A 25,154-nucleotide genomic window follows, 5' to 3' on the forward strand; every position below is an offset into this window, starting at 1 on the left:
CATTTGTAATATTTAATATCCATATTGCACGAATTCAGCTTATGAGACAAAAGTATAATGTGCTCAACTATTTGGAAAGTAAGGCACACTTCTAGCGCACTGGAACGCGCCATACTTTCTTCCATGGCTACGTCACTTTTCGCAGCAAAAACAACGTTTTCATCACGGGTTCCTGTACGTAGATAGATTCTGTTCCTGCTGTAAGTCGAATTCTGTAACGTTAAATAGCTAGCTAGCTAGCTAATTAGCTTAGCTTAGCAAACGTTAAGCAGGTTTTACATATTATTATACATTTTAGTGGTACTAGCATTAACAACATGACATATTAAATTAATTAAACTAAACTCCGGCTAAATGTGTAGTGTGTATGGCTAGTCTGATTTCATCAGGCTGTAATACACAATTAATTGGTACCAATTAATACACAATTTAATGCTTGTAAACAAACAGTGAATGTAACTAAAACAATCATGTCATTCTCATGGGCTGTCAGTCCATGTATCCAATGTGTATGAATTTGAAAGTTGGCCCTAGCGAGCTGCATTTGTCCAGCCACATCCCATCCATTCTCTGCTAGGCCTAATAATGATGGGGCTTCACAATCACATTCTTGTGAATGTAAAATCAGAGATTGATCCATAGGTCTATTGTAATGCCTGCAGTATCGATCATTGCTAAGTTAGATATTAATAACACTCACACTCCTACATTAAAGTAATCAAATACTAGTTTTTTTTATTTCTTACATGCAGAAATGACTGTGGTGGCAGCCAGCATCACATAGAAAATGAACAAGGGTGATTGGGGAAACAGATTGAAGAAGGTGGAACAACTAGCTCAGTCCTTCCAGCAGTGTCCTTTGTCCTCGCGCTACAAACCTAGGCTGTCCAGGCCATGGCAGCCGTCCTCCATATGGAAGCTCTTCCCTCGTCAATGTATGGCTATCAACTTTGGCCAGAGTTGCAGAGAGGTATGTACCAGCATGTCTGGAGTAACATGGTGCCAGATCCGTTTGTGCTGTCTTGCTGTCATGTTTGACATTGACCATAGGATTTGACAAGACAGCACAAACAGATCTGTGACCAGGCTACTGTATGTCTGGAGGACTTTGTGTCCTTTTGTGTGATGTGTGTGTTTCATTGCACTTCCATGGGTCATAATAACAGAAAAAATACATTGTTTTCAGCTAACTGTAGTTTTGACTGCCCTCTAATTCAAAGGACGTACACGTGTTTGCACTTGAGAAGGAACAGGCCAAGATGGGTCAGAGGATCTTCCTGGTCACCAGTTACAGTGAGCTATGGCATTACTACAGGTATGTATAAGGTAACACCATTCACTTCAATAAAACTTTATTTATACCTTCAGTTAAGAAATAGGAAAGTCCCATTTGTCATAGCTGAAGATTGTTAACCAATGGTACTACTGCACTTTCAATTTCAACTGTAATCAGTACCTACAGGCAATCCCTGATGCATTGCTATGAGGTGATCCCCGAGGGGGCCGTTTGCAAGCTGTATTTTGACTTGGAGTTCCACAGGCCCTCCAATAAGGGCTTTGATGGGAAGTGCATGGTGGCCTCCCTCATCCAGGTACGCAAACATTGAATGTTTCCTTCCCTCTCAAGTGCAAAATAGACCTGGGTCAAATATGTTGTTTATGGTGTTAGTTATGTAATTGTTATGACAATTGACTTTACACTGACATGACACACACAATGTTTAGATCAGCCTATTGGCTAGGCAAACTAGCTAGCAAACTGGCTAAACAAATTAATGGTTTGTGGCATGACAGTGTAAAGTCAGTTGCCATAAGGTGAAACCAGCTGTCAAGTCGCTTTGGATAAAAGCGTCTGCTAAATGGCATATTATTAAGACTGTTTATGACATCTGTTATGTAATTGTTATGACAGTGTTATGTAGCCCTTATGGCGGGTTGTCCAAATAAAGTGTGATCCGTAGAAGGATGTTTTTTGCTGTACATTCTGAGGAATTAAATGTTAATGTAACCACTCTCAAATTCATAGACAGAGCTATGGATGCAAAGACTGACTTGCATAATTTTAATCATGTTTTGAGGCTATACAGTGTTCGTTTACAACTGCATTGTTTACAAACAATGGAGCAAAACAAGCTTATATTTTGGGTTCTGATGGGGTATGACAGTTGGACTAAGCTCATGTAGCAATCACAGATTGCCCCTTTAATATCGATGGTACATACTTCAACATGTTTATTAATATTTATATTTGGTAACGCTGTTCTCTCCTTCTGTGTGTTTACAGTATGTGTGTGAGAAGCTGGAGGAGGTGTATGGGATTGAGTGCTCTGGGAAAGATGTTCTGAACCTTGACTCCAGCACCGAGGAAAAATTCAGTCGCCATCTCATCTTCATTTTACCAAATGCAGCTTTTAAGGATAACCTACATGTCGGTACGTAATCTCCTACTGTCTCTGATGTAAAGTGGAAACGAGACAGTAGATAGAGATATATACACTGAACAAAAATATAAACGCAACATGTAAAGTGTTGGTCCCATGTTTCATGAGCTGAAATAAAATATCCCAGAAATGTTCTGTTGGCATGCTAACTGCAGGAATGTCCACCAGAGCTGTTGCCAGAGAATGTAATGTTAATTTCTCTACCATAAACCGCCTCCAACGTCGTTTTAGAGAATTTTACAGTACGTCCAAACGGCCTCCCAACCGCAGACCATGTGTATGGCATCGTGTGGGCGAGCGGTTTGCTGATGTCAATGTTGTGAACAGAGTGCCCCATTGTGGCGGTGGGCTTATGGTATGGGCAGGCATAAGCTATGGACAACGAACACAATTGCATTTTATCAATGGCAATTTGAATACACAAAAATACCGTGACGAGATCCTGAGGCCCTTTTTTTTAAAGGTATCTGTGACCAACAGATGCATATCTGTATTCCCAGTCATGTGAAATTCATAGATTAGGGCCTAATGAATTTATTTCAATTTACTGATTTCCTCATATGAACTGTAATTCAGTAAAATCAATGAAATTGTTGCATGTTGCGTTTATATTTTTTTTCAGTATAGATACTAAACTTAACTTCACAATATTATTGCTTTATATTGGAGGTAGAAATAAAAATGCATTGTTTTCTAATCAATGTAGGCTCATGCTGATTAAAAAAGAATGCATTTGTCTTTTTTGAAAGGGCAATTTATCCATTTCCTTCTGAAGCCAGTGCTGAGCATGCATAGGAGGGGAAGTGAACTTGAGAATGACGTGGGTGGTGTCACAGAGGACAGTGGCAAAAGGTCTGTCCTTTGATGTTCTTAAACATATTTTGGTAACACTTTATCGTATAATTCCAAAGGATTTAACGCAATTAGTAACTAAGAAACTAATTGATAGATACATTCAATACTACAACACAATACTAAAGAGTTCAGAGACACAAAAATAATAGGTGTCTTTGGGGTTTAGAAAAGTCAGGTCCATAATTATTGGCACACTTGATAAAGATGAGCAAAAAATACTATAAAATAAATAATACAAATACTGAGTTATATTGTATGTTCCAGAAAATTGTTAAATTGTATTTTATACTAATACAATTTGTTACGAACCCCGTGGCTTTAAACATCTAGGGTGGATGGAGAAGAGACCCGTAACATAAATCATGCAAATTAGAATTCGTGACATGGAACAGGGAGAACAAAAACTACACAACAACCATAAACTACCGTCAAACATAAAAGGTTTATTGTTGAACACACGGTATAAGTTTGGGAAAAAGGGCTGAGCAGGACCCAAGAAATGAAACAATAGTGTAAAACACCCCTAAACTGATCTTGCCTGCCTCAAGAACCGCTAAGCTACTGCTAATCATAAAAAGTACAGTGGGTGGTCCGCTCAGGTCTAACTAGTGTTTTTAGACAGTTTCCTTCCTACGAGTAATGTACGCCCAAGGGCAACTTGCTTAAATTCCCCTTTTCCCAGAAACACACAAAGTTACCAAACAGAGTAACCAGCAACTTAGTGAGTAAACAAAACACAGGACACCACAGTATCCATACTCACATACGGAAATAGTCTCACAAAGTTACCAAACAGAGTAACCAGCAACTTAGTGAGTAAACAAAACACAGGACACCACAGTATCCATACTCACATACGGAAATAGTCTCTCTCAACAAACACAACTGACCGGCTTTTAAACAATGGGATGTGTGATGGAAAAACCAGCTACAGGTGGTGCAATGCAGAGGAATGTTCACTGATTGGTCCACCTTAGCAATCAGCAGACACCTCAACGACCACCAATCAGGAACATACAGGACACCTGTGATTAGGGCAGAAGGAGAGGAAAAACACAAAAAGACACAGGATACCTGTATCCGTAACACTCCCACCCTTAAAAGAGCAAACCACAATGGTTTGCGACACACCTACCATCACAACACCCAAAATTCAAAGATCATCCTGACGGGATAACAAAAGAAAACCTAGATCATTAAACACGAGACAAAGCATCTGCCAACACATTATCCAACCCCTTTTTGTGGCGGATCTCCAAATTATAATTTTGCACGACAAGTGCCCAACGCATAAGGCGTTGGTTCTGGTTGTACATCCGGTGGAGAAAAACTAAGGGGTTATGGTCAGTATACACTATCACTGGTAATGCACTGGAACCAACATAAACTTCAAAGTACTGCAGAGCTAACAACAAAGCTAGAGCTTCTTGTTCAATGTTGGAATAGTTTGTCTGACATTTGTTAAATTTCCGTGAAAAATAACAGACAGGATGGTCCACTCCACTCTGGTCCTGCTGCAGTAGAACAGCACCAGCACCTCTGGCACTTGCATCTACCTCCAGTTTAAACGGTCGTTCAAAATCTGGTGCAGCAAGAACAGGAGTACTACATAAGAGTGCTTTAGCAGTGTTGAAAGCAGTACGACAATCTTCAGACCATACAAATGTTCTCGCCGGACTGAGCAAATCCGTTAATGGAGCAACTACCGCAGAGAAATTTTTACAAAAACTACGGTAGTAGCCAACCATCCCTAAAAAGCGGCGTAGCTCTCTTCTGGTGGTAGGTGCGGGAAATGCATTTATAGCTGAGACCTTGGCATCTAGAGGGCGCACCTGACCATGGCCGACCTGTTTACCAAGATAAGTAACAGTGGCCTTCCCAAACTCGCACTTTGCTAAATTCAGGGTTAGAGAAGCGGCTGCTAGATGTTCAGACACTACCCTTAGAGTGTTAACATGATCAGACCACTCAGTTGAATAAATTACCAGATCATCAAGGTAAGCACTACAATTAGGAACTCCAGCCAATACTGTGTTAACCAGGCGTTGGAAAGTGGCTGGTGCGTTCCGCATCCCAAATGCCATGACAGCATATTGTAGGAAGTGATCTGGGGTCACAAAGGCAGAGATGTCGGAGGCACGTGAGGTTAACGGCACCTGCCAGTAACCTTTTAGAAGATCTAGTTTGGTTACATAAGTAGCAGCACCAACAGTATCAATACAGTCATCCAGTCTGGGTAACGGGAACGAGTCGGGCACTGTGACAGCATTGACCTTCCGATAGTCCGTACATAATCTGGATGTCCCATCAGGTTTAGGAACCAGAATGCACGGAGAACTCCAAGGACTTGAACTTGGCATAGCCAGGTTATTCTCCAGCAAATAACCGACCTCATCCCTCATTATCTTTCTTTTAGAGACGTTGACACAATAAGCATGTTGCTTGATAGGTGCAGCGTTTCCAACATTAATGTCATGTTCTAACACATTTGTGCATGTAGGAACATCATTAAAAAGACATGGAAAGCTGTGTAATAGTCTCACAATATCATCTGACTGTCTGTCCGTTAAATGAATCAGGCTTGACGGGAGAGACAGCAGCATCTCTGAATTGGGCAATCTAGCACACTGCTGCTGAGTATTGCGCAACTCCAAACCATCTCCGTCCACATCATTAACATGACCTCCCACTACAGCCGTAGCAGCAATAGGGACAGCCGACTCGGCCAGTTTCTCTGGACTGTCTATCTGAGTGACGGGTCTGGTGTGGTATGTCTTCAACATGTTAACGTGGCACACACGAGATTGGCGTTTTCTATCAGGAGTCTGTATCACGTAGTCAGTTTCACTTAGTTTCTTTTCAATGACATAAGGACCAGAGAAACGTGCTGACAATGACGCTCCTGGCACAGGCAACAATACAAGAACTTGGTCACCTGGCTGCAGTGAACGAGAAACAGCCTGTGTGTCATAGTGTCGTTTCATCCGTTTCTGTGAGGAAGACAGCGCTTCTTTTGCTAGAGCACAGGCACCATGTAGGCGCTCACGAAAGCGACTAACGTAGTCCAACACATTTTCTTTCACACACAACTCTTGTGATAATAACTGATCCTTAAGGACTTTCATAGGTCCTCTCATGGTGTGTCCAAACACCAGTTCAGCTGGGCTGAACCCTAAGGATTCCTGTACTGTCTCACGGACAGCAAACAAAACTAGAGGAACTCCCTCATCCCAATCCTTCTCAGATTCCAAGCAATATTTACGGAGCATAGACTTCAGTGTCTGATGCCAACGTTCAAGCGCACCCTGAGACTCTGGGTGATATGCGCTTGACACACGGTGTGTAACTGACAAGGATTTTAACACTTGTTTGAAAAGTTTAGAAAGGAAATTCGTACCCTGATCAGTTTGTATCACCTTAGGTAACCCAAAAGTTGAGAAGAATTTGATCAACGCTTTACTCACCACCGGAGCGTAATCCTTCGCAGAGGAATGGCCTCTGGGTACCTGGTGGCCACACACATAATCGTCAACATAAACTGGTTACCAGATTTGGTCTTTGGTAATGGTCCAACACAATCAACCATCACATGTTCAAATGGTTCACCTATGGCAGGTATGGGACAAAGAGGCGCGGGAGGAATAACCTGGTTCGGTCTCCCAGTTACTTGACAGGTGTGGCAAGTCCGACAGAACTGAGCCACATCTTGTTTTAAACCAGGCCAAAAGAAATGTCGCAAAACTCGATCATAAGTCTTGGTGACTCCCAGATGTCCGGACCACTGGTGATCATGAGCGAGGGATAAAACATTTTGTCGAAAGGCTGTAGGAATCACTATTTGGTAAACAGCATTCCAATCTCCGCCAGCGTCAACATGGGATGTCCATTGACGCATGAGGAGATTACCATCAATGAAGTATGCCATGTTTTTCTTCTTTAGCTCCTCCTCTGAGACAACACTAGAAAAACATTTAGCCAGGCTAAGGTCAACCTTTTGGTTAGCGATCAGCTGCTCACGAGTAACTGGTAACTGTATTGCCTCAGCAACAAGTTCCACATCCTTCTTCCTTTCTCTGGACTGTTGGTCAGACTGCACCAGCTTACCAGAGGTAGCACCCGAACTATCCTCTGGGTCACACTCTCTGAATAGAATCGTGTTCGACAAATCTATCACTTCACCCACTTGTCGTGCTTGAGCACGTGTGACAGCACAAGCGGGGAACACATCTGGATAACCCTGTGCCAGCTCCTCGGAGAGAGACTGGTCACTTTTATCCAATACGGGTATCACCTTTCCTCCGGCAAAAGCAAGGTGATCTGTCTACTAATATCAAAAGTAGCAGACGACACAGCTGGTGAGGACGGCTCACTAGAAGACATAGTATGAGCAGAGACTAACCTCGCTGTTTCTGCCTCTAGTTCCATTTTACGCATCTCCAGTTCCATCTTACGCGTCTCCTGTTCTGCCTCTAGTTCCATCTTACGCGTCTCCAGCTTGTCTTGCCTGATCTGTGTTCGCTCTTCCGCCTCCATTTGGAGCCGTGTCGAGCGGACATCCATCCTGGCATCACTGTCAGTCAGTGGGGAGAGTGGGTCAAAACAGGGCAATGTGGCTGGAGCCTTAGCCTCGTCCTCAGACACCGATGGGCTTACAGGAGCAGCAACCACATCCCCTACAGGAGCAGCAGGGTCAAGCGGTGGTAATTCAAGCACTCGCTCGTTCAATAATATCTCTAACACTACTTCCCTAACTTCTGCTTTCACTAAACCCCTCGGTATGGGTACAGAAAAGTGGTCAGCCAAAACCTGTAGATCCACTCTACGGCAATTCTCAAAAACCTTCGACGTAGGGTTTTCCAAAAATGCATCCAACTCAAAAGTAGCCATCCTAAACTAGCAACACGAGCCGTCGAATACTGAACACAAAAAAAACAGGTAGTTACAGCTGCCAAGCTCAACACTGAACCAGACACTAACTAATTTGCATGAGTATCAATGAGATAGATCCCGGACGAGCCCCCACATTATGTTACGAACCCCGTGGCTTTAAACGTCTAAGGTGGATGGAGAAGAGACCCGTAACATAAATCATGCAAATTAGAATCGTGACATGGAACAGGGAGAACAAAAACTACACAACAACCATAAACTACCGTCAAACATAAAAGGTTTATTGTTGAACACACGGTATAAGTTTGGGAAAAAGGGCTGAGCAGGACCCAAGAAATGAAACAATGGTGTAAAACACCCCTAAACTAATCTTGCCTGCCTCAAGAACCGCTAAGCTACTGCTAATCATACAAAAGTACAGTGGGTGGTCCGCTCAGGTCTAACTAGTGTTTTTAGACAGTTTCCTTCCTACGGGTAATGTACGCCCAAGGGCAACTTGCTTAAATTCCCCTTTTCCCAGAAACACACAAAGTTACCAAACAGAGTAACCAGCAACTTAGTGAGTAAACAAAACACAGGACACCACAGTATCCATACTCACATACGGAAATAGTCTAACAAAGTTACCAAACAGAGTAACCAGCAACTTAGTGAGTAAACAAAACACAGGACACCACAGTATCCATACTCACATACGGAAATAGTCTCAAAAAGTTACCAAACAGAGTAACCAGCAACTTAGTGAGTAAACAAAACACAGGACACCACAGTATCCATACTCACATACGGAAATAGTCTCTCTCAACAAACACAACTGACCGGCTTTTAAACAATGGGATGTGTGATGGAAAAACCAGCTACAGGTGGTGCAATGCAGAGGAATGTTCACTGATTGGTCCACCTTAGCAATCAGCAGACACCTCAACGACCACCAATCAGGAACATACAGGACACCTGTGATTAGGGCAGAAGGAGAGGAAAAACACAAAAAGACACAGGATACCTGTATCCGTAACACAATTGCTCAGTGAAAGAGCCTTTGTTTAACAAGTAATACAAAAAATCTCAAGTATAGGGTTCAAAATAATTGGCACCCTTCTTTTCAGTACTCTAGCACCCTCCCCTTGTGAGGATATCCCCACTGAGCCTCATTCTAAAATGTTTAATAAGATTGGATTGAAGAGGGCAGACCATAAGAGCAGACAAAGGATATCAAGGATCTTGAAAGATTCTGTATGATTCTAAGATCCCTCCTAACGTGTTCTCCAATCTCATTAAACATTTTAGAAAAAGGCTCAGTGTTGTTATCGTCGCAACGGGAGGGTGCTAGAGTATTGAAAACGGGGGTGCCAATAATTTTGACCGCTGTCTTTTTTATTAAACAAAATCTATTTCTCTGTGCAGTTGTATTAGTATAAAATAAGATAATTTCTCAATTTTTCTGAGCATACAATATAGCTCAGTATTTGTATTATTTATTTTATACAGTCATTTATTGGTAATCTTTATCAAGGGTACCAATAATTATGGACCTGACTGTAAATCCTATGTATTATTATTATTACTATTAGGGGGCTGATTGGAAGTCCACAGGCCAAGAGGCCCAGACAGGAAGAGAGGGACCTCAGCTTCCTGTTGGTGAAAGACAAGGACGGACAGGAGGGGCTTTTTGTTGACCTCGGTAAGTGTCACCTAAAGTATCTTGAAAAGTCAATTTGACCTTTACTTTCAAATGAGGCTGAAATAGTCGATAAAAGCATTGAAAACAAATCTTTCTTATCTTTGCATTTTGTTCTGTTTTAGATTATTATATCTATTTTATTGCTGTGTTTGTCCATAATTTGTTTTTTGACAACCAGTTTGATTTATCTTGTCAATGCATTGTAAATTGTGTCAGTAATACTAATTTCCACTTGTTTGTGTTCATTTATGTTATAATGGATGAAATGTAGGTGTGTACACCAAGAACAGAAACTTCCGTCTCTACAAGTCATCCAAGGTGGGGAAGAATGCAGCCTTCACTGTTGCCGAGGACAACAAGTTCATCACCAAACCTAAAAGGAACGTCTCTGCAGAGGAGTGCTTCTTCCAGTCCTCCTTAATCAGCAACGTGAGGTATAGATGAAGTGAAGGGTGGAGTTGTCCCTAGATGCTGATCTTGGGTCAGTTAGCATTTCCCCCACTAATGGGCAGGTTGGCATTTATTGGGATGACTCATGGGATGGTGATCCTAGATCTGTACCTAGGGGAAACTTTACCCCAGAACTACAGGTGACTTGAATGTGTACTTCATTTTTTTTTTTATGCTATCACACAAGCCCACTGAATACTGGTTTCATCATGCGACAATAAGTGGGAGGAAGGAAGGGCAGGGGTGTGTGTTGAAGATTAACATTTGGATTGAGATGGAAGTGCTTGACTATTCAACATGCTTAATATTCCGACATGCTGCATAATATGTGTGACTAGGATAAAATTTGTGTTGAATCTAATGATAATGAATGATTATGTCTTTTTCAATATTGGTTTGCAGTTTCACCGGTCAGAAGATTCTGACATGGGACCTCCATGAAGAGAGGGACGGGATATGCCCCAAGCCTCATGCTCAGCTGGGTTCGACTTCACACTGTGTTTCAGGTACTGACCCCCAGAAGACAGAGCTGTGTGTGTGTTGTGTGCGTGCAAAGTTGTTAATGGCCACACCCACACCAGGTGAATCATTCTTTCAAATATATTAGATTTTTTATGCGAGCAAAGTTGTTAATGGCCTCACCCAAACCCTGTGAATCATTCTATAAAATATATTAGATTATTTGTCACTGGTTTACACACAATACCCCATAATGTCAAGTGGAATTATGTTTTTAGAAATGTTTACAAATGAAAAGCTGAAATGTCTTGAGTCAATAGGTATTCAACCCCTTTGTTATGGCAAGCCTAAAAAAGTTCAGGAATAACAATTTGCTTAACAACTCACATAATAAGTTGCATGGACTCACTGTGTGCTACCTCATCTCTGTACCCAACACATAAAGATAATTGTAAGGTCCCTCAGTTGAGCAGTGAATTCCAAACACAGATTCAACCACAAAGACCAGGGAGGTTTTCCAATGCCTCGCAAAATAGTGCACCTATTGGTAGATGGGTAAAAAATAAAATGCAGATATTGAATATCCCTTTGAGCATGGTGAAGTTATTAATTAGGCTTTGGATGGTGTGTCAATACACCTAGTCACTACAAAGATATAGGCATCCATCCTAACTCAGTTGCCGGATAGGAAGGAAACCACTCAGGGATTTCACCATGAGGCCAATGGTGACTTCAAAACAGTTACAGAGTTGAATGGCTGTGATAGGAGAAAACTGAGGATGGATCAACAACATTGTAGTAACTCCACAATACTAACCTAAATGACAAAGTGAAAAGAAGAAAGCATGTACAGAATAAAAAATAGGCAAAATCCTAGAGGAAAACCTCCTTCATTCTGCTTTCCACCAGACACTGGGAGATTAATTCACCTTTCAGCAGGACAATAACCTAAAACAAGGCCACATCTACACTGGAGTTGCTTACCAAGAAGACAGTAAATGTTCCTGAGTGGCCAAGTTACAGTTTTGACTTAAATCTACTTGAAAACCTTTGGCAAGACCTGGAAATGGTTGTCTAGCAATGATCAACAACCAATTTGACAGAGCTTGAACAATTTTGAAAATAATAATGGGCAAATGTTGCACAATCCAGATGTGGAAAGCTCTTAGACTTATCCAGAAAGACTCAGGGGTGTGGATACTTATGTAAATAATTTCTGCATTTTATTTTAAATACATTTGGCAAAAAATTCTAAAAACATGTTTTCACTTTGTCATTATGAGGTGTTGTGTGTAGATGGGTGAGAAAAAAATATTTTTAATCCATTTTGAATTCAGGCTTTAACACAACAAAATGAGGAATAAGTCAAGGCGGCAGGTAGCTTAGTGGGTAAGAGCGTTGTGCCAGTAACCGAAAGGTCGCTGGTTCTAATCCCCGAGCCGACTAAGTCGCTCTGGATAATAGCGTCTGCTAAATGACTAAAATAAAAATGTATAAATACTTTCTGAAGGCCCTGTGTGTGTGTATACAAGTATATACAGTTGAAGTCGGAAGTTTACATACACCTTAGCCAAATACATTTAAACTCAGTTTTTCACAATTCCTGACATCTAATCCTAGTAAAACGTCCCTGTCTTAGGTCAGTTAGGATCACCACTTTATTTTAAGAATGTGAAATGTCAGAATAATAGTAGAGAGAATGATTTATTTCAGCTTTTATTTCTTTCATCACATTCCCAGTGGGTCAGAAGTTGCCTTAAATTGTAGCATTGCCTTTAAATTGTTTAACTTGGGTCAAACGTTTCATGTAACCTTCCACAAGCTTCCCACAATAAGTTGTGTGAATTTTGGCCCATTCCTCCTGACAGAGCTGGTGTAACTGAGTCAGGTTTGTAGGCCTCCTTGCTCGCACATGCTTTTTCAGTTCTGCTCACAGATTTTCTATAGGATTGAGGTCAGGGCTTTGTGATGGCCACTCCAATACCTTGACTTTGTTGTCCTTAAGCCATTTTGCAACAACTTTGGATGTATGCTTAGGGTCATTGTCCATTTGGAAGACCCATTTGCGACCAAGCTTTAACTTCCTGACTGATGTCTTGAGATTTTGCTTCAATATATCCACATAATTTTCCTTCCTCATGATGCCATCTATTTTGTGAAGTGCACCAGTCCCTCCTGCAGCAAAGCACCCCCACAGCATGATGCTGCCACCCCTGTGCTTCACGGTTGGGATGGTGTTCTTCGGCTTGCAAGCCTTCCCCTTTTTCCTCCGAACATAACGATGGTCATTATGGCCAAACAGTTCTATTTTTGTTTCATCAGACCAGAGGACATTTCTCCAAAAAGTACGATCTTTGTCCCCATGTGCAGTTGCAAACCGTAGTCTGGCTTTTTTATGGCGGTTTTGGAGCAGTGACTTCTTCCTTGCTGTGAGGCCTTTCAGGTTATGTCGAAATAGGACTCGTTTTACTGTGGATATAGATACCTTTGTACCTGTTTCCTCCAGCATCTTCACAAGGTCCTTTGCTGTTGTTCTGGGATTGATTTGCACTTTTCGCACCAAAGTACGTTCATCTGTAGGAGACAGAACGCGTCTCCTTCCTGAGCGGTATGACGGCTGCGTGATCCCATGGTGTTTATACTTGCGTACTATTGTTTGTACAGATGAATGTGGTACCTTCAGGCATTTGGAAATTGCTCCCAAGGATGATCCAGACTTGTGGAGGTCTTGGCTGATTTTCTTTTGATTTTCTCATGATGTCAAGCAAAGAGGCACTGAGTTTTGAAGGTATGCCTTGAAATACATCCACAGGTAGACCTCCAATTGACTCAAATTATGTCAATTAGCCTATCAGAAGCTTCTAAAGTCATCATTTTCTGGAATTTTCCAAGCTGTTTAAAGTCACAGTCAACTTAGTGTATGTACAGTTCTGACCCACTGGAATTGTGATACAGTGAATTATAAGTGAAATAATCTGTTTGTAAACAATTGTTGGAAAAATTACTTGTGTCATGCGCAAAGTAGATGTCCGAACCGACTTTCCAAAACTATAGTTTGTTAACAAGACATTTTTGGAGTGGTTGAAAAACAAGTTTTAATGACTCCAACCTAAGTGTATGTAAACTTCCGACTTCAACTGTATATACAGTACCAGTCAAAACTTTGGACACACCTACTCATTCAAGGGTTTTTCTTTATTTTTACTATTTTCTACATTGTAGAATAATAGTGAAGACATCAAAACTATGAAATAACACATATGGAATAATGTAGTAACCAAAAAAGTGTTGAACAAATCCAAATATATTTGATATTTGATATTCTTCAGGTAGCCACCCTTTGCCTTTATGACAGCTTTGCACACTCTTGGCATTCTCTCAACCAGCTTCATGAGGTAGTCACCTGGAATGCATTTCAATTAACAGGTGTGCCTTCTTTAAAAGTTAATTTGTGGAATTTCTTTCCTTCTTAATGCGTTTGAGCCAATCAGTTGTGTTGTGACAAGGTATGGGTGGTATACAGAAGATAGCCCTATTTGGTAAAAGACCAAGTCCATATTATGGCAAGAACAGCTCAAATAAGCAAAGAGAAACGACAGTCCATCATTACTTTAAGACATGAAGGTCAGTCAATACGGAAACTTTCAAGAGCTTTGGAAGTTTCTTCAAGTGCACTTGCAAAAACCATCAAGCGCTATTATGAAACTGGCTCTCATGAGGACCACCACAGGAAAGGAAGACCCAGAGTTACCTCTGCTGCAGAGGATAAGTTCATTAGAGTTAACTGCACCTCAGATTGCAGCCCAAATAAATGCTTCACAGAGTTCAAGTAACAGACACATCTCAACATCAACTGTTCAGAGGAGACTGCGTGAATCAGGCCTTCATGGTCGAATTGCTGCAAAGAAACCACTACTAAAGGACACCAATGAGAATAAAAGACTTGCTTGGGCCAAGAAACACGAGACCGGTGGAAATCTGTCTTTTGGTCTGATGAGTCAAAATTTTAGATTTTTGGTTACAACCGCTGTGTCTTTGTGAGACGCAGAGTAGGTGAACGGATGATCTCTGCATGTGTGGTCCCACCATGAAGCACGGAGGAGGAGGTGTGATGGTGTGGGGGTGCTTTGCTGGTGACACTGTCAGTGATTTATTTAGAATTCAAGGCACACTTAACCAGCATGGTTACCACAACATTCTGCAGCGATACGCCATCCCATCTGGTTTGCGCTTAGTGGGACTATAATTTGTTTTTCAACAGGACAATGACCCAACTCACCTCCAGGCTGTGTAAGGGCTATTTTACCAAAAAGGAAAGTGATAGAGTGCTGCATCAGATGACCTGGCCTCCACAATCACCCGACCTCAACCCAATTGAGATGGTTTGGGATCAGTTGGACCGCAGAGTGAAGGAAAAGCAGCCAAGAAGTGCTCAGCATATGTGGGAACTCCTTCAAGACTGTTGGAAAAGCATTCCAGGTGACTACCTCATGAAGCTGGTTGAGAGAATGCAACACTGTCATCACGGCAAAGGGTGGCTACATTGAAGAATCTAAAATCTAAAACATATTTTGATTTGTTTGACTTTTTTTTTTACTACATGATTTCTCATGTGATATTTCGTAGTTTTAATGTCTTCACTATTATTCTACAATGTATTTTTTAATTTTATAAATAAAAACCCTTAAATGAGTAGGTGTGTCCAAACTTTTGGTTTTTGACTGGTAGTACATACAGTGAGGGAAAAAAGTATTTGATCCCCAGCCTATTTTGTATGTTTGCCCACTGACAAAGAAATGATCAGTCTATAATTTTAATGGTAGGTTTATTTGAACAGTGAGAGACAGAATAACAACAAATAAATCCAGAAAAACGAATGTCAAAAATGTTATAAATTGATTTTCATTTTAATGAGGGAAATAAGTATTTGACCCCCTCTCAATCAGAAAGATTTCTGGGTCCCAGGTGTCTTTTATACAGGTAACAAACTGAGATTAGGAGCACACTCTTAAAGGGAGTGCTCCTAATCTCAGCTTGTTACCTGTATAAAAGACACCTGTCCACAGAAGCAATCACTCAATCAGATTCCAAACTCTCCACCATGGCCAAGACCAAAGAGCTCTCCAAGAATGTCAGGGACAAGATTGTAGACCTACACAAGGCTGGAATGGGCTACAAGACCATCGCCAAGCAGCTTGGTGAGAAGGTGACAACAGTTGGTGCGATTATTCGCAAATGGAAGAAACACAAAATAACTGTCAATCTCCCTCGGCCTGGGGCCACATGCAAGATCTCACCTCGTGGAGTTGCAATGATCATGAGAACGGTGAGGAATCAGCCCAGAACTACACGGGAGGATCTTGTCAATGATCTCAAGGCAGCTGGGACCATAGTCACCAAGAAAACAATTGGTAACACACTACGCTGTGAAGGACTGAAATCCTGCAGCGCCCGCAAGATCCCCCTGCTCAAGAAAGCACATATACAGGGCCGTCTGAAGTTCGCCAATGAACATCTGAATGATTCAGAGGAGAACTGGGTAAAAGTGTTGTGGTCAGATGAGACCAAAATCGAGCTCTTTGGCATCAACTCAACTCGCCGTGTTTGGAGGAGGAGGAATGCTGCCTATGACCCCAAGAACACCATCCCCACCGTCAAACATGGAGGTGGAAACATTATGCTTTGGGGGTGTTTTTCTGCTAAGGGGACAGGACAACTTCACCGCATCAAAGGTACGATGAACGGGGCTATGTATCATCAAATCTTGGGTGAGAACCTCCTTCCCTCAGCCAGGGCATTGAAAATGGGTCGTGGATGGGTATTCCAGCATGACAATGACCCAAAACACACGGCCAAGGCAACAAAGGAGTGGCTCAAGAAGAAGCCCATTAAGGTCCTGGAGTGGCCTAGCCAGTCTCCAGACCTTAATCCCATAGAAAATCTGTGGAGGGAGCTGAAGGTTCGAGTTGCCAAACGTCAGCCTCGAAACCTTAATGACTTGGAGAAGATCTGCGAAGAGGAGTGGAACAAAATCCCTCCTGAGATGTCTGCAAACCTGGTGGCCAACTACAAGAAACGTCTGACCCTGTGATTATCAACAAGAGTTTTGCCACCAAGTACTAAGTCATGTTTTGCAGAGGGGTCAAATACTTATTTCCCTCATTAAAATGCAATTCAATTTATAACATTTTTGACATGCGTTTTCTGGATTTTTTTGTTGTTATTCTGTCTCTCACTGTTCAAATAAACCTACCATTAAAATTATAGACTGATCATTACTTTGTCAGTGGGCACACATACAAAATCAGCAGGGGATTAAATACGTTTTTCCCTCACTGTATACACACACACACACACACGAATGAACACAACTTTGAGTTTGCACTTTTGGTGACTATTCCATTGCGCCAGGCAGTCAAGCTTACCTCAAGCATTTCAAGGAATATAACATATGTATTTGACCCAGGTCTGGAGATTTCTCTGCCAACGTTAAACTGCTGGCTAATACTGGTTTTGACTGAAAAACACAGGGGTTATTGAATTGAATAGCCTTTCTGTCTTCTATGAAAGATATTGTTTTGTTTGTCATCCTTCAATGTAAGACTCTTTGGGAGGCTACCAGTGTTCTCCTCACAAAGAAGTGGACAACTTCGTTCTTTCTGTGGTGAAAAAGGATGGCATCCAAGGAAGTAAGTTTTCAGCAGCTACTAGATAAATACTGTATATGCATCCTTTTAGATGCACTGCATGTAATAAAACAATCGATGACTGCTGCTGCATGACAAAGATCTGTACTATATCAAATTAACCAAGTTGAAGTGTTGAAATAGTGGGGGAAAAAAGTATTTAGTCAGCCACCAATTGTGCAAGTTCTCCCACTTAAAAAGATGAGAGAGGCCTGTAATTTTCATCATAGGTACACGTCAACTATGACAGACAAATTGAGGAAAAAAATTCCAGAAAATCACATTGTAGGATTTTTAATGAATTTATTTGCAAATTATGGTGGAAAATAAGTATTTGGTCACCTACAAACAAGCAAGATTTCTGGCTCTCACAGACCTGTAACTTCTTCTTTAAGAGGCTCCTCTGTCCTCCACTCGTTACCTGTATTAATGGCACCTGTTTGAACTTGTTATCAGTATAAAAGACACCTGTCCACAACCTCAAACAGTCACACTCCAAACTCCACTATGGCCAAGACCAAAGAGCTGTCAAAGGACACCAGAAACAAAATTGTAGACCTGCACCAGGCTGGGAAGACTGAATCTGCAATAGGTAAGCAGCTTGGTTTGAAGAAATCAACTGTGGGAGCAATTATTAGGAAATCGAAGACATACAAGACCACTGATAATCTCCCTCGATCTGGGGCTCCACGCAAGATCTCACCCCGTGGGGTCAAAATGATCACAAGAACGGTGAGCAAAAATCCCAGAACCACACGGGGGGACCTAGTGAATGACCTGCAGAGAGCTGGGACCAAAGTAACAAAGCCTACCATCAGTAACACACTACGCCGCCAGGGACTCAAATCCTGCAGTGCCAGACGTGTCCCCCTGCTTAAGCCAGTACATGTCCAGGCCCGTCTGAACTTTATTAGAGTGCATTTGGATGATCCAGAAGAGGATTGGGAGAATGTCATATGGTCAGATGAAACCAAAATAGAACTTTTTGGTAAAAACTCAACTCGTCGTGTTTGGAGGACAAAGAATGCTGAGTTGCATCCAAAGAACACCATACCTACTGTGAAGCATGGGGGTGGAGACATCATGCTTTGGGGCTGTTTTTCTGCAAAGGGACCAGGACAACTGATCCGTGTAAAGGAAAGAATGAATGGGGCCATGTATCGTGAGATTTTGAGTGAAAACCTCCTTCCATCAGCAAGGGCATTGAAGATGAAACGTGGCTGGGTCTTTCAGCATGACAATGATCCCAAACACACCGCCCGGGCAACGAAGGAGTGGCTTCGTAAGAAGCATTTCAAGGTCCTGGAGTGGCCTAGCCAGTCTCCAGATCTCAACCCCATAGAAAATCTTTGGAGGGAGTTGAACGTCTGTGTTGCCCAGCGACAGCCTCAAAACATCACTGCTCTAGAGGAGATCTGCATGGAGGAATGGGCCAAAATACCAGCAACAGTGTGTGAAAACCTTGTGAAGACCTACAGAAAACGTTTGACCTGTGTAATTGCCAACAAAGGGTATATAACAAAGTATTGAGAAACTTTTGTTATTGACCAAATACTTATTTTCCACCATAATTTGCCAATACATTCATTAAAAATCCTACAATGTGATTTTCTGGATTTTTTTTCCTCATTTTGTCTGTCATAGTTGACGTGTACCTATGATGAAAATTACAGGCCTCTCTCATCTTTTTAAGTGGGAGAACTTGCACAATTGGTGGCTGACTAAATACTTTTTCCCCCCACTGTATTAAAGTTTCCAATATTTTCCCCAACAGGCATACGACGGTGGAACTACTTTGTATCAGAGCAGTTACTTGTCTATGACATCCTGAAGTACCGCTGGTGTCAGAATGTGGACCGGTTCCACAAAAGCAACAACATCATGTGAGTGTCTAGTTTGGAACTGAGGGAATCTATCGGTCTCAGTAGTCCAAAGTGTCATCTTTCCTTCCTCTCCTTACGGTATTATGCATTGATCTAAAAGGACTGGACGGGTGAAAGCAAATGGCCCTATAGGTGGCCACCGTGTTATTTCCACCTATCCTGTTCTTTCAGATCAGTGCAGTTGAAGGAGAGGAAGCCATTTCAAATCCATCCTGATAAAGCCCTTTGTGAGTGAATCCAGAGAGGAAGAGGTGAAGTGAGATATCTGTCCGCACGAAAATATAGCGTTAAGCAGTAGAAGTGGGGATTTTTTGTATAGAGGTCAATGGAAGAGTGTTGAGTTTGGTCAACATAAAATTGAATTGCTAATTTGCTACTTGAGGCTTATTTGATCGAATAGAAGTTTTGTAATGTTTAGGTTGTTACAAATGTACTGATATACAGTGCATTCGGAAAGTATTCAGATCCCTTCCCTTCTTCCACATTGTTACATTACAGCCTTATTTGAAAATGGATTAAATAATTTTTTTCCCTCATACACACAATACCCCATAGTGACAAAGCTAAAACAGGTTTTTAGACATTTTAGCAAATGTATTACAAATTAAAAACAGAAACACCTTATTTACATAAGTATTCAGACCCTTTGCTATGAGACTCAAAATTGAGCTCAGGTGCATCCTGTTTCCATTGATCATCCACAACTTGAGTGGAGTCCACCTGTGGTATATTTAATTGATTCGACATGATTTGGAAAGGCACACACCTGTCTATATAAGGTCCCACAGTTGACAGTGCATGTCAGAGCAAAAACCAAGCCATGAGGTCGAAGGAATTGTCCGTAGTGCTCCGAGACAGGATTGTGTTGAGGCACAGATCTGGGGAAGGTACCAAACAATTTCTGCAGCATTGAAGGTCCCCAAGAACACAGTTGCCTAATTCATTCTTAAATGGAAGAAGTTTGGAACCACCAAGACTCTTCCTAGAGCAATCGGGGGAGAAGGGCCTTGGTCAGGGAGGTGACCAAGAACCCAATGGTCACTCTGACAGAGCTCCAGAGTTCCTCTGTGGAGATGGGAGAACCTTCCAGAAGGACAACCATCTCTGCAGCACTCCACCAATCAGGCCTTTATGGTAGAGTGGCCAGAGTGAAAGGCACATGACAGCCCGCTTGGATTTTGCCAAAAGGCACCTAAAGGACTCTCAGACCATGAGAAACAAGATTATCTGGTCTGATGAAATCAAGATTGAACTCTTTAGCCTGAATGCCAAGCGTCAAGTCTGGTGAAAACCTGGCACCATCCCTACGGTGAAGCATGGTGGTGGCAGTATCATGCTGTGGGGGTGTTTTTCAGCGGCAGGGACTGGGAGACTAGTCAGGATCGAGGGAAAGATGAACGGAGCAAAGTACAGAGAGATCCTTGATGAAAACCTGCTCCAGAGCACTCAGGACCTCTGACTGGGGCGAAGGTTCACCTTCCAACGGGACAACGACCATAAGCACACAGCCAAGATAACGCAGGAGTGGCTTCGGGACAAGTCTCTGAAAGTCCTTGAGTGGCCAGCCAGAGCCCAGACTTGAACCCAATCTAACATCTGGAGAAACCTGAAAATAGCTGTGCAGCGACGCTCCCCTTCCAACCTGACAGAGCTTGAGAGGATTTGCAGAGAAGAATGGGAGAAACTCCCCAAATACAGGTGTGCCAAGCTTGTAGCGTCATACCCAAGAAGACTCAAGGCTGTAATCGCTTCCAAAGGTGTTTCAACAAAGAACTGAGTAAAGGGTTGGAATTCTTATGTAAATATGGTATTTCAATTTGTTATTTTTAATACATTTGCAAACATTTCTAAAAACCTGTTTTTGCTTTGTCATTTTGGGGTATTGTGTGTAGATTGATGAGGGGAAAAAAACAATTTAATCCATTTTAGAATAAGGCTGTAACAAAAGTCAAGTGGTCTGAATACTTTCTGAGTGCACTGTAAGTGGACACACATGGCATCCCGGCAACTTTGAGAAAAAATATGATATTGGAGTTGTGCCTGTTGTTCACATGCAAATCTGCCCTCTCATTGGCTAGAATGTTCCCGCCTGCCTTCCGCCTTGATACTCTTTGGTGAATCTCAAACTTTTTCCTAATTCCTCCTTTCCTTGATTCCTTAATTTCTCGACTTTCTTCTCAAAATGCATCCGAGGAGAAGATCCTTGGTGCCTCCCCTAGGACCTTCTCCAATGTGTTGCGAGAAGGAGGCAAGAGAACACAAGGAATTGAGGGTAGACTTTTGAGATTAACACCCTGCTTTTGTCCCCTTGACTTTTCTGTCCCTTCTTCCCCCACAGGATTCTGGTGGATCTCAAAGAGGAGGTCTGGTACCAGAAGTGTCACGACCCTGCTTGCAAGAGCTTCAGATCTTCCAGTACGCGCTGGTTAACATTGAAATAGTATTGAAGTAAAAATAGTATTGACTTTGATTAAATAGAATAGATCTAATAGTATTGACACAAGTCGTCTTATAACCACAATCGAGAGCCTGTGTTTTAGGTGATTGGTGTACCAGTATGTCATTCATTGAAATGACTTTGGAACAGCAGGAAATCTTACAGATTGTGCCTTTAAACCAATAATTTCCCCCTTCCAGGTTACCCATTACCACAGGACATCTGCGTTAGCTACCTCATAACAATGGTGAGTTCTGCACCTGTTCCCCTCACTGCTACAAAAGTCTGATTCGCCTCAGTCACACTTGTTGCCATTTTATTAGAAAATTACATCACCGCAAGAACCAAAAGGAGACTCTGTTGGGTACCTGACTTCCTCTCGCTACATGAATGGGTATCTCAAGAAAGAATCCCCCAATAACAAAATCAATGTCAAAGCTAATAAGCTGTGTGTTTGTCTATTTGGCGGCAGGATGAGGAGGACCAGGCGTATCTGATGGACGACGTGGGGAACATCGAGCTCAGCCATACACCCCCAGCTGAGAAGTACCAGGGGGGCTCGGCAGCAACACTTCCCCAGGGAGAAGGCCGTGATCCCTGGGGAGATGAGCCAGACGACCAGGCCTACCTGGAGGCCCTGGAGGATGTCGAGAGAAGCACAGGCGATTTGGCAGAGGATGATGTCCCAGATGAGCTTCTGCTCCAAACCATGACTGAGTTTGAGTCCCTCAAAGATTTTTGCTTGTCGGGCCACTAAGTGTTATTGGCGCATTTTTCTTCAGTTCTGTTCATGGAGACACAGGGTGAGCAGGCTTTTGCTCCAGCTCAGACGGAACCCACCCCATTGAACTATTCAAGGGCTTGATGCTTAGTTGAATTAGGTTTGGTGAGGTGCTGGGCTGGAACAAAAGCCTGCCAGCCTGTGTCTCCAGGAGCAGAATGGAAGAAGACTGCATTAGAGGGAGGTTATACTTGTCCAACAATTAATTTCTCATTTGTAATACAGTAATTCAGTACAATGTTCAATTTTAATTACTGGCTGTTAATGCACTTTATGAACAGAGGTTTTTCCCAATTACCTAGGCCTATTCAATGCAAGGTAGCAGGGGTCTCCCAACAGGTCGATCGCAAGCTACCAGTAGCTCGCAGCCCACCGATGAGTAGCGAGCCAAACAATTCTGAAAGTACATGCAAGTTTCATGTGTTCCACTGCAAACAGTCATAAACAAATCTCACAAGTATCAGACACCGCAAGCTCCCAGCTACTATCTAGTCAATGCAACATTGACATTATCCCACCCCAGGTAAGCCATTATTGGCTTAAAAACCCAAACCTAACACAATATCTGCCAAATTAATATCCAGCAATATTGCCAGTCTGTCTGTGTGGTGTGTTTGTCTATCACTCCGTGTGTAGCCAGATATGATAACTGTCTTGTGGGTTGACAGAAATACTTTCCCCCAAAACTTCTCAATTATCATGAGTAAGTATATCATTTGTATCTATTATTTGTTATTTGCAAACTTTGCCATGAAATGAGCAGCACAGAACCGTCGTTAGACCGACACATTAGACGGCACATTCCTCAGTCGTTAGATTCGCAATTAAAGGGCCAGATGCGCAAAAAACCCAGATATTAGTTAGTTTCCTTCCAGATTTGAGCATTGACATGGACTTTTGATGTTTCGCTATGAATAATTGTAATTTTGAGAGTGAAAACGCAAAAAATCAAAAAGCCATTTTTTAAAAGTAGCTCTCATGGTAGAAAAGGTTGGAGACCCCTGCGTTATAGCGTGGCGCACTATAACAGACTTGAAGGTAATTTACGGTTAAGCCGACAGGAACAGCGTTCATTATGAATGCAATCTCCACTAATTTCTGGGAATATGCCGTTAAAAAGAGCATTGTCGGCTGTGTAGTGCGCTGTACTATAAAGCACCTTGCATTGAATGCCGGCCCTACTGGTTGTTCTGATAGCATAGCTTGTTAAGATGTTTCTGATAACTGAACATTGATAAACTTCCAACTCCTTACCTGTTTTTTGGTCCTTGTTTGTTCTGGATTATTTTATGGGTGATTTTATAATTGTATTATATGACTGCAAACCATTTATCTGCAAATTGAGTCACCAAGCGTGTGTCCACAGGCGTGGAAGGAAGCTAAAGTAATTCCACTGCCTAAAAATAGTAAAGCACCCTTTGCTGGCTATAACTGCCGCCCAATCAGTTTGCTACCTGTTCTTAGTAAATGGATGGAGAGAATTGTGTTTGACCAAATACATTTTACATGTAATAATTTAGCAGACGCTCTTATCCAGAGCGACTTACACTAGTGAGTGGATATATTTTCATTTGTACTGGTCACCCGTGGGAATCGACCCTGGTGTTGCAAGTGCCATGCTCTACCAAATGAGCCACACAATGTAATTTTTCAGAGAACAAGTTAACTACTGAATTGCAGCATGCATATAGAGTAGGGCACTCAACTTGTACTGCACTGTCTCAGATGAAAGATGATCGGATAAAATAAATGGATAATAAGATGATCGTTGGAGCTGTATTGTTAGATTTCAGTGCAGCCTTTGTTACTGATCATAAATTGTTATTGAAGAAATTCACTTGCTATGACTTTACATCACCTGCAATCATATGGTTGGAGAGTTATTTATCCAATAGAACCCAGTGTTCAATGGATGTTTCTCTAACATCAGATATGTAGTGTGGTGTCCCTCAGGGCAGTTGCCTTGGGCCGCTACGCTTCTCTATTTTTACAAATGATTTGCCACTGGTCTTACACAAAGCTATAATTACTACATATGTGGATGATTCCACACTTAACATTCAGCACCCAAAGCCAGTGAGCTCACTGAAATTCTAAATAAAGAGTTAGTATCAGAATAGGTGGCTAATAATAAACTGGTCTTAAATACATCAAAAACTAAAGGCATTTTATTTGGACATCAAGACATTAAGACCTAAACCTCAACTGGAGTTGTGCATAAAGGGTGTGACCACTGAGCAAGTTGAGGAAGCTTCACTCCTAGGTATAACATTGGATGGTCAAGTATCATGATCAAGTCATGTTGACAAAGTTGTGAAGATGGGGAAGGGTTATAAAAAAATATGTTCTGAGTTTTTTTTATACAAAAATCAACTGTACTAGTTGTTAAGGCTCTGGTCTTGTCCCACCTTGATTTCTGTCCGTCTGGTAATATGGTCAAGTGCGGCAAAGAAAGACCTAGCAAAGCTGCAGCTGGCTCAAAACAGAGCAGCACATACAGAACTAACAACATGCATGCCAGTCTATCCTGGTTGAGGGTTGATGAGAGATGAACTGCTTCTCTTCTAGTTTATGAGAAATATTACTGTGAT

At 41.9% G+C, this 25,154-nt stretch overlaps 1 protein-coding gene across 1 annotated transcript; it reads left to right on the plus strand.

Annotated features, from left to right (window-relative positions):
• Positions 1-144: 144 nt before the first annotated feature.
• Positions 145-22,720, plus strand: primpol (primase and polymerase (DNA-directed)). The gene is given in 15 exon segments (XM_084155555.1): positions 145-200; positions 753-970; positions 1,221-1,315; positions 1,454-1,592; positions 2,285-2,432; positions 3,191-3,293; positions 9,758-9,867; positions 10,139-10,301; positions 10,720-10,823; positions 17,379-17,465; positions 19,237-19,345; positions 21,684-21,760; positions 21,983-22,029; positions 22,255-22,530; positions 22,532-22,720. Coding segments are annotated over 14 exon segments (1,740 nt in total). The 5' UTR covers positions 145-200; positions 753-787; the 3' UTR covers positions 22,631-22,720.
• Positions 22,721-25,154: the final 2,434 nt, after the last annotated feature.

This window comes from Coregonus lavaretus, assembly GCF_964263955.1.
Source record: "Coregonus lavaretus genome assembly, chromosome: 38".
Taxonomy (NCBI): domain Eukaryota; kingdom Metazoa; phylum Chordata; class Actinopteri; order Salmoniformes; family Salmonidae; genus Coregonus; species Coregonus lavaretus.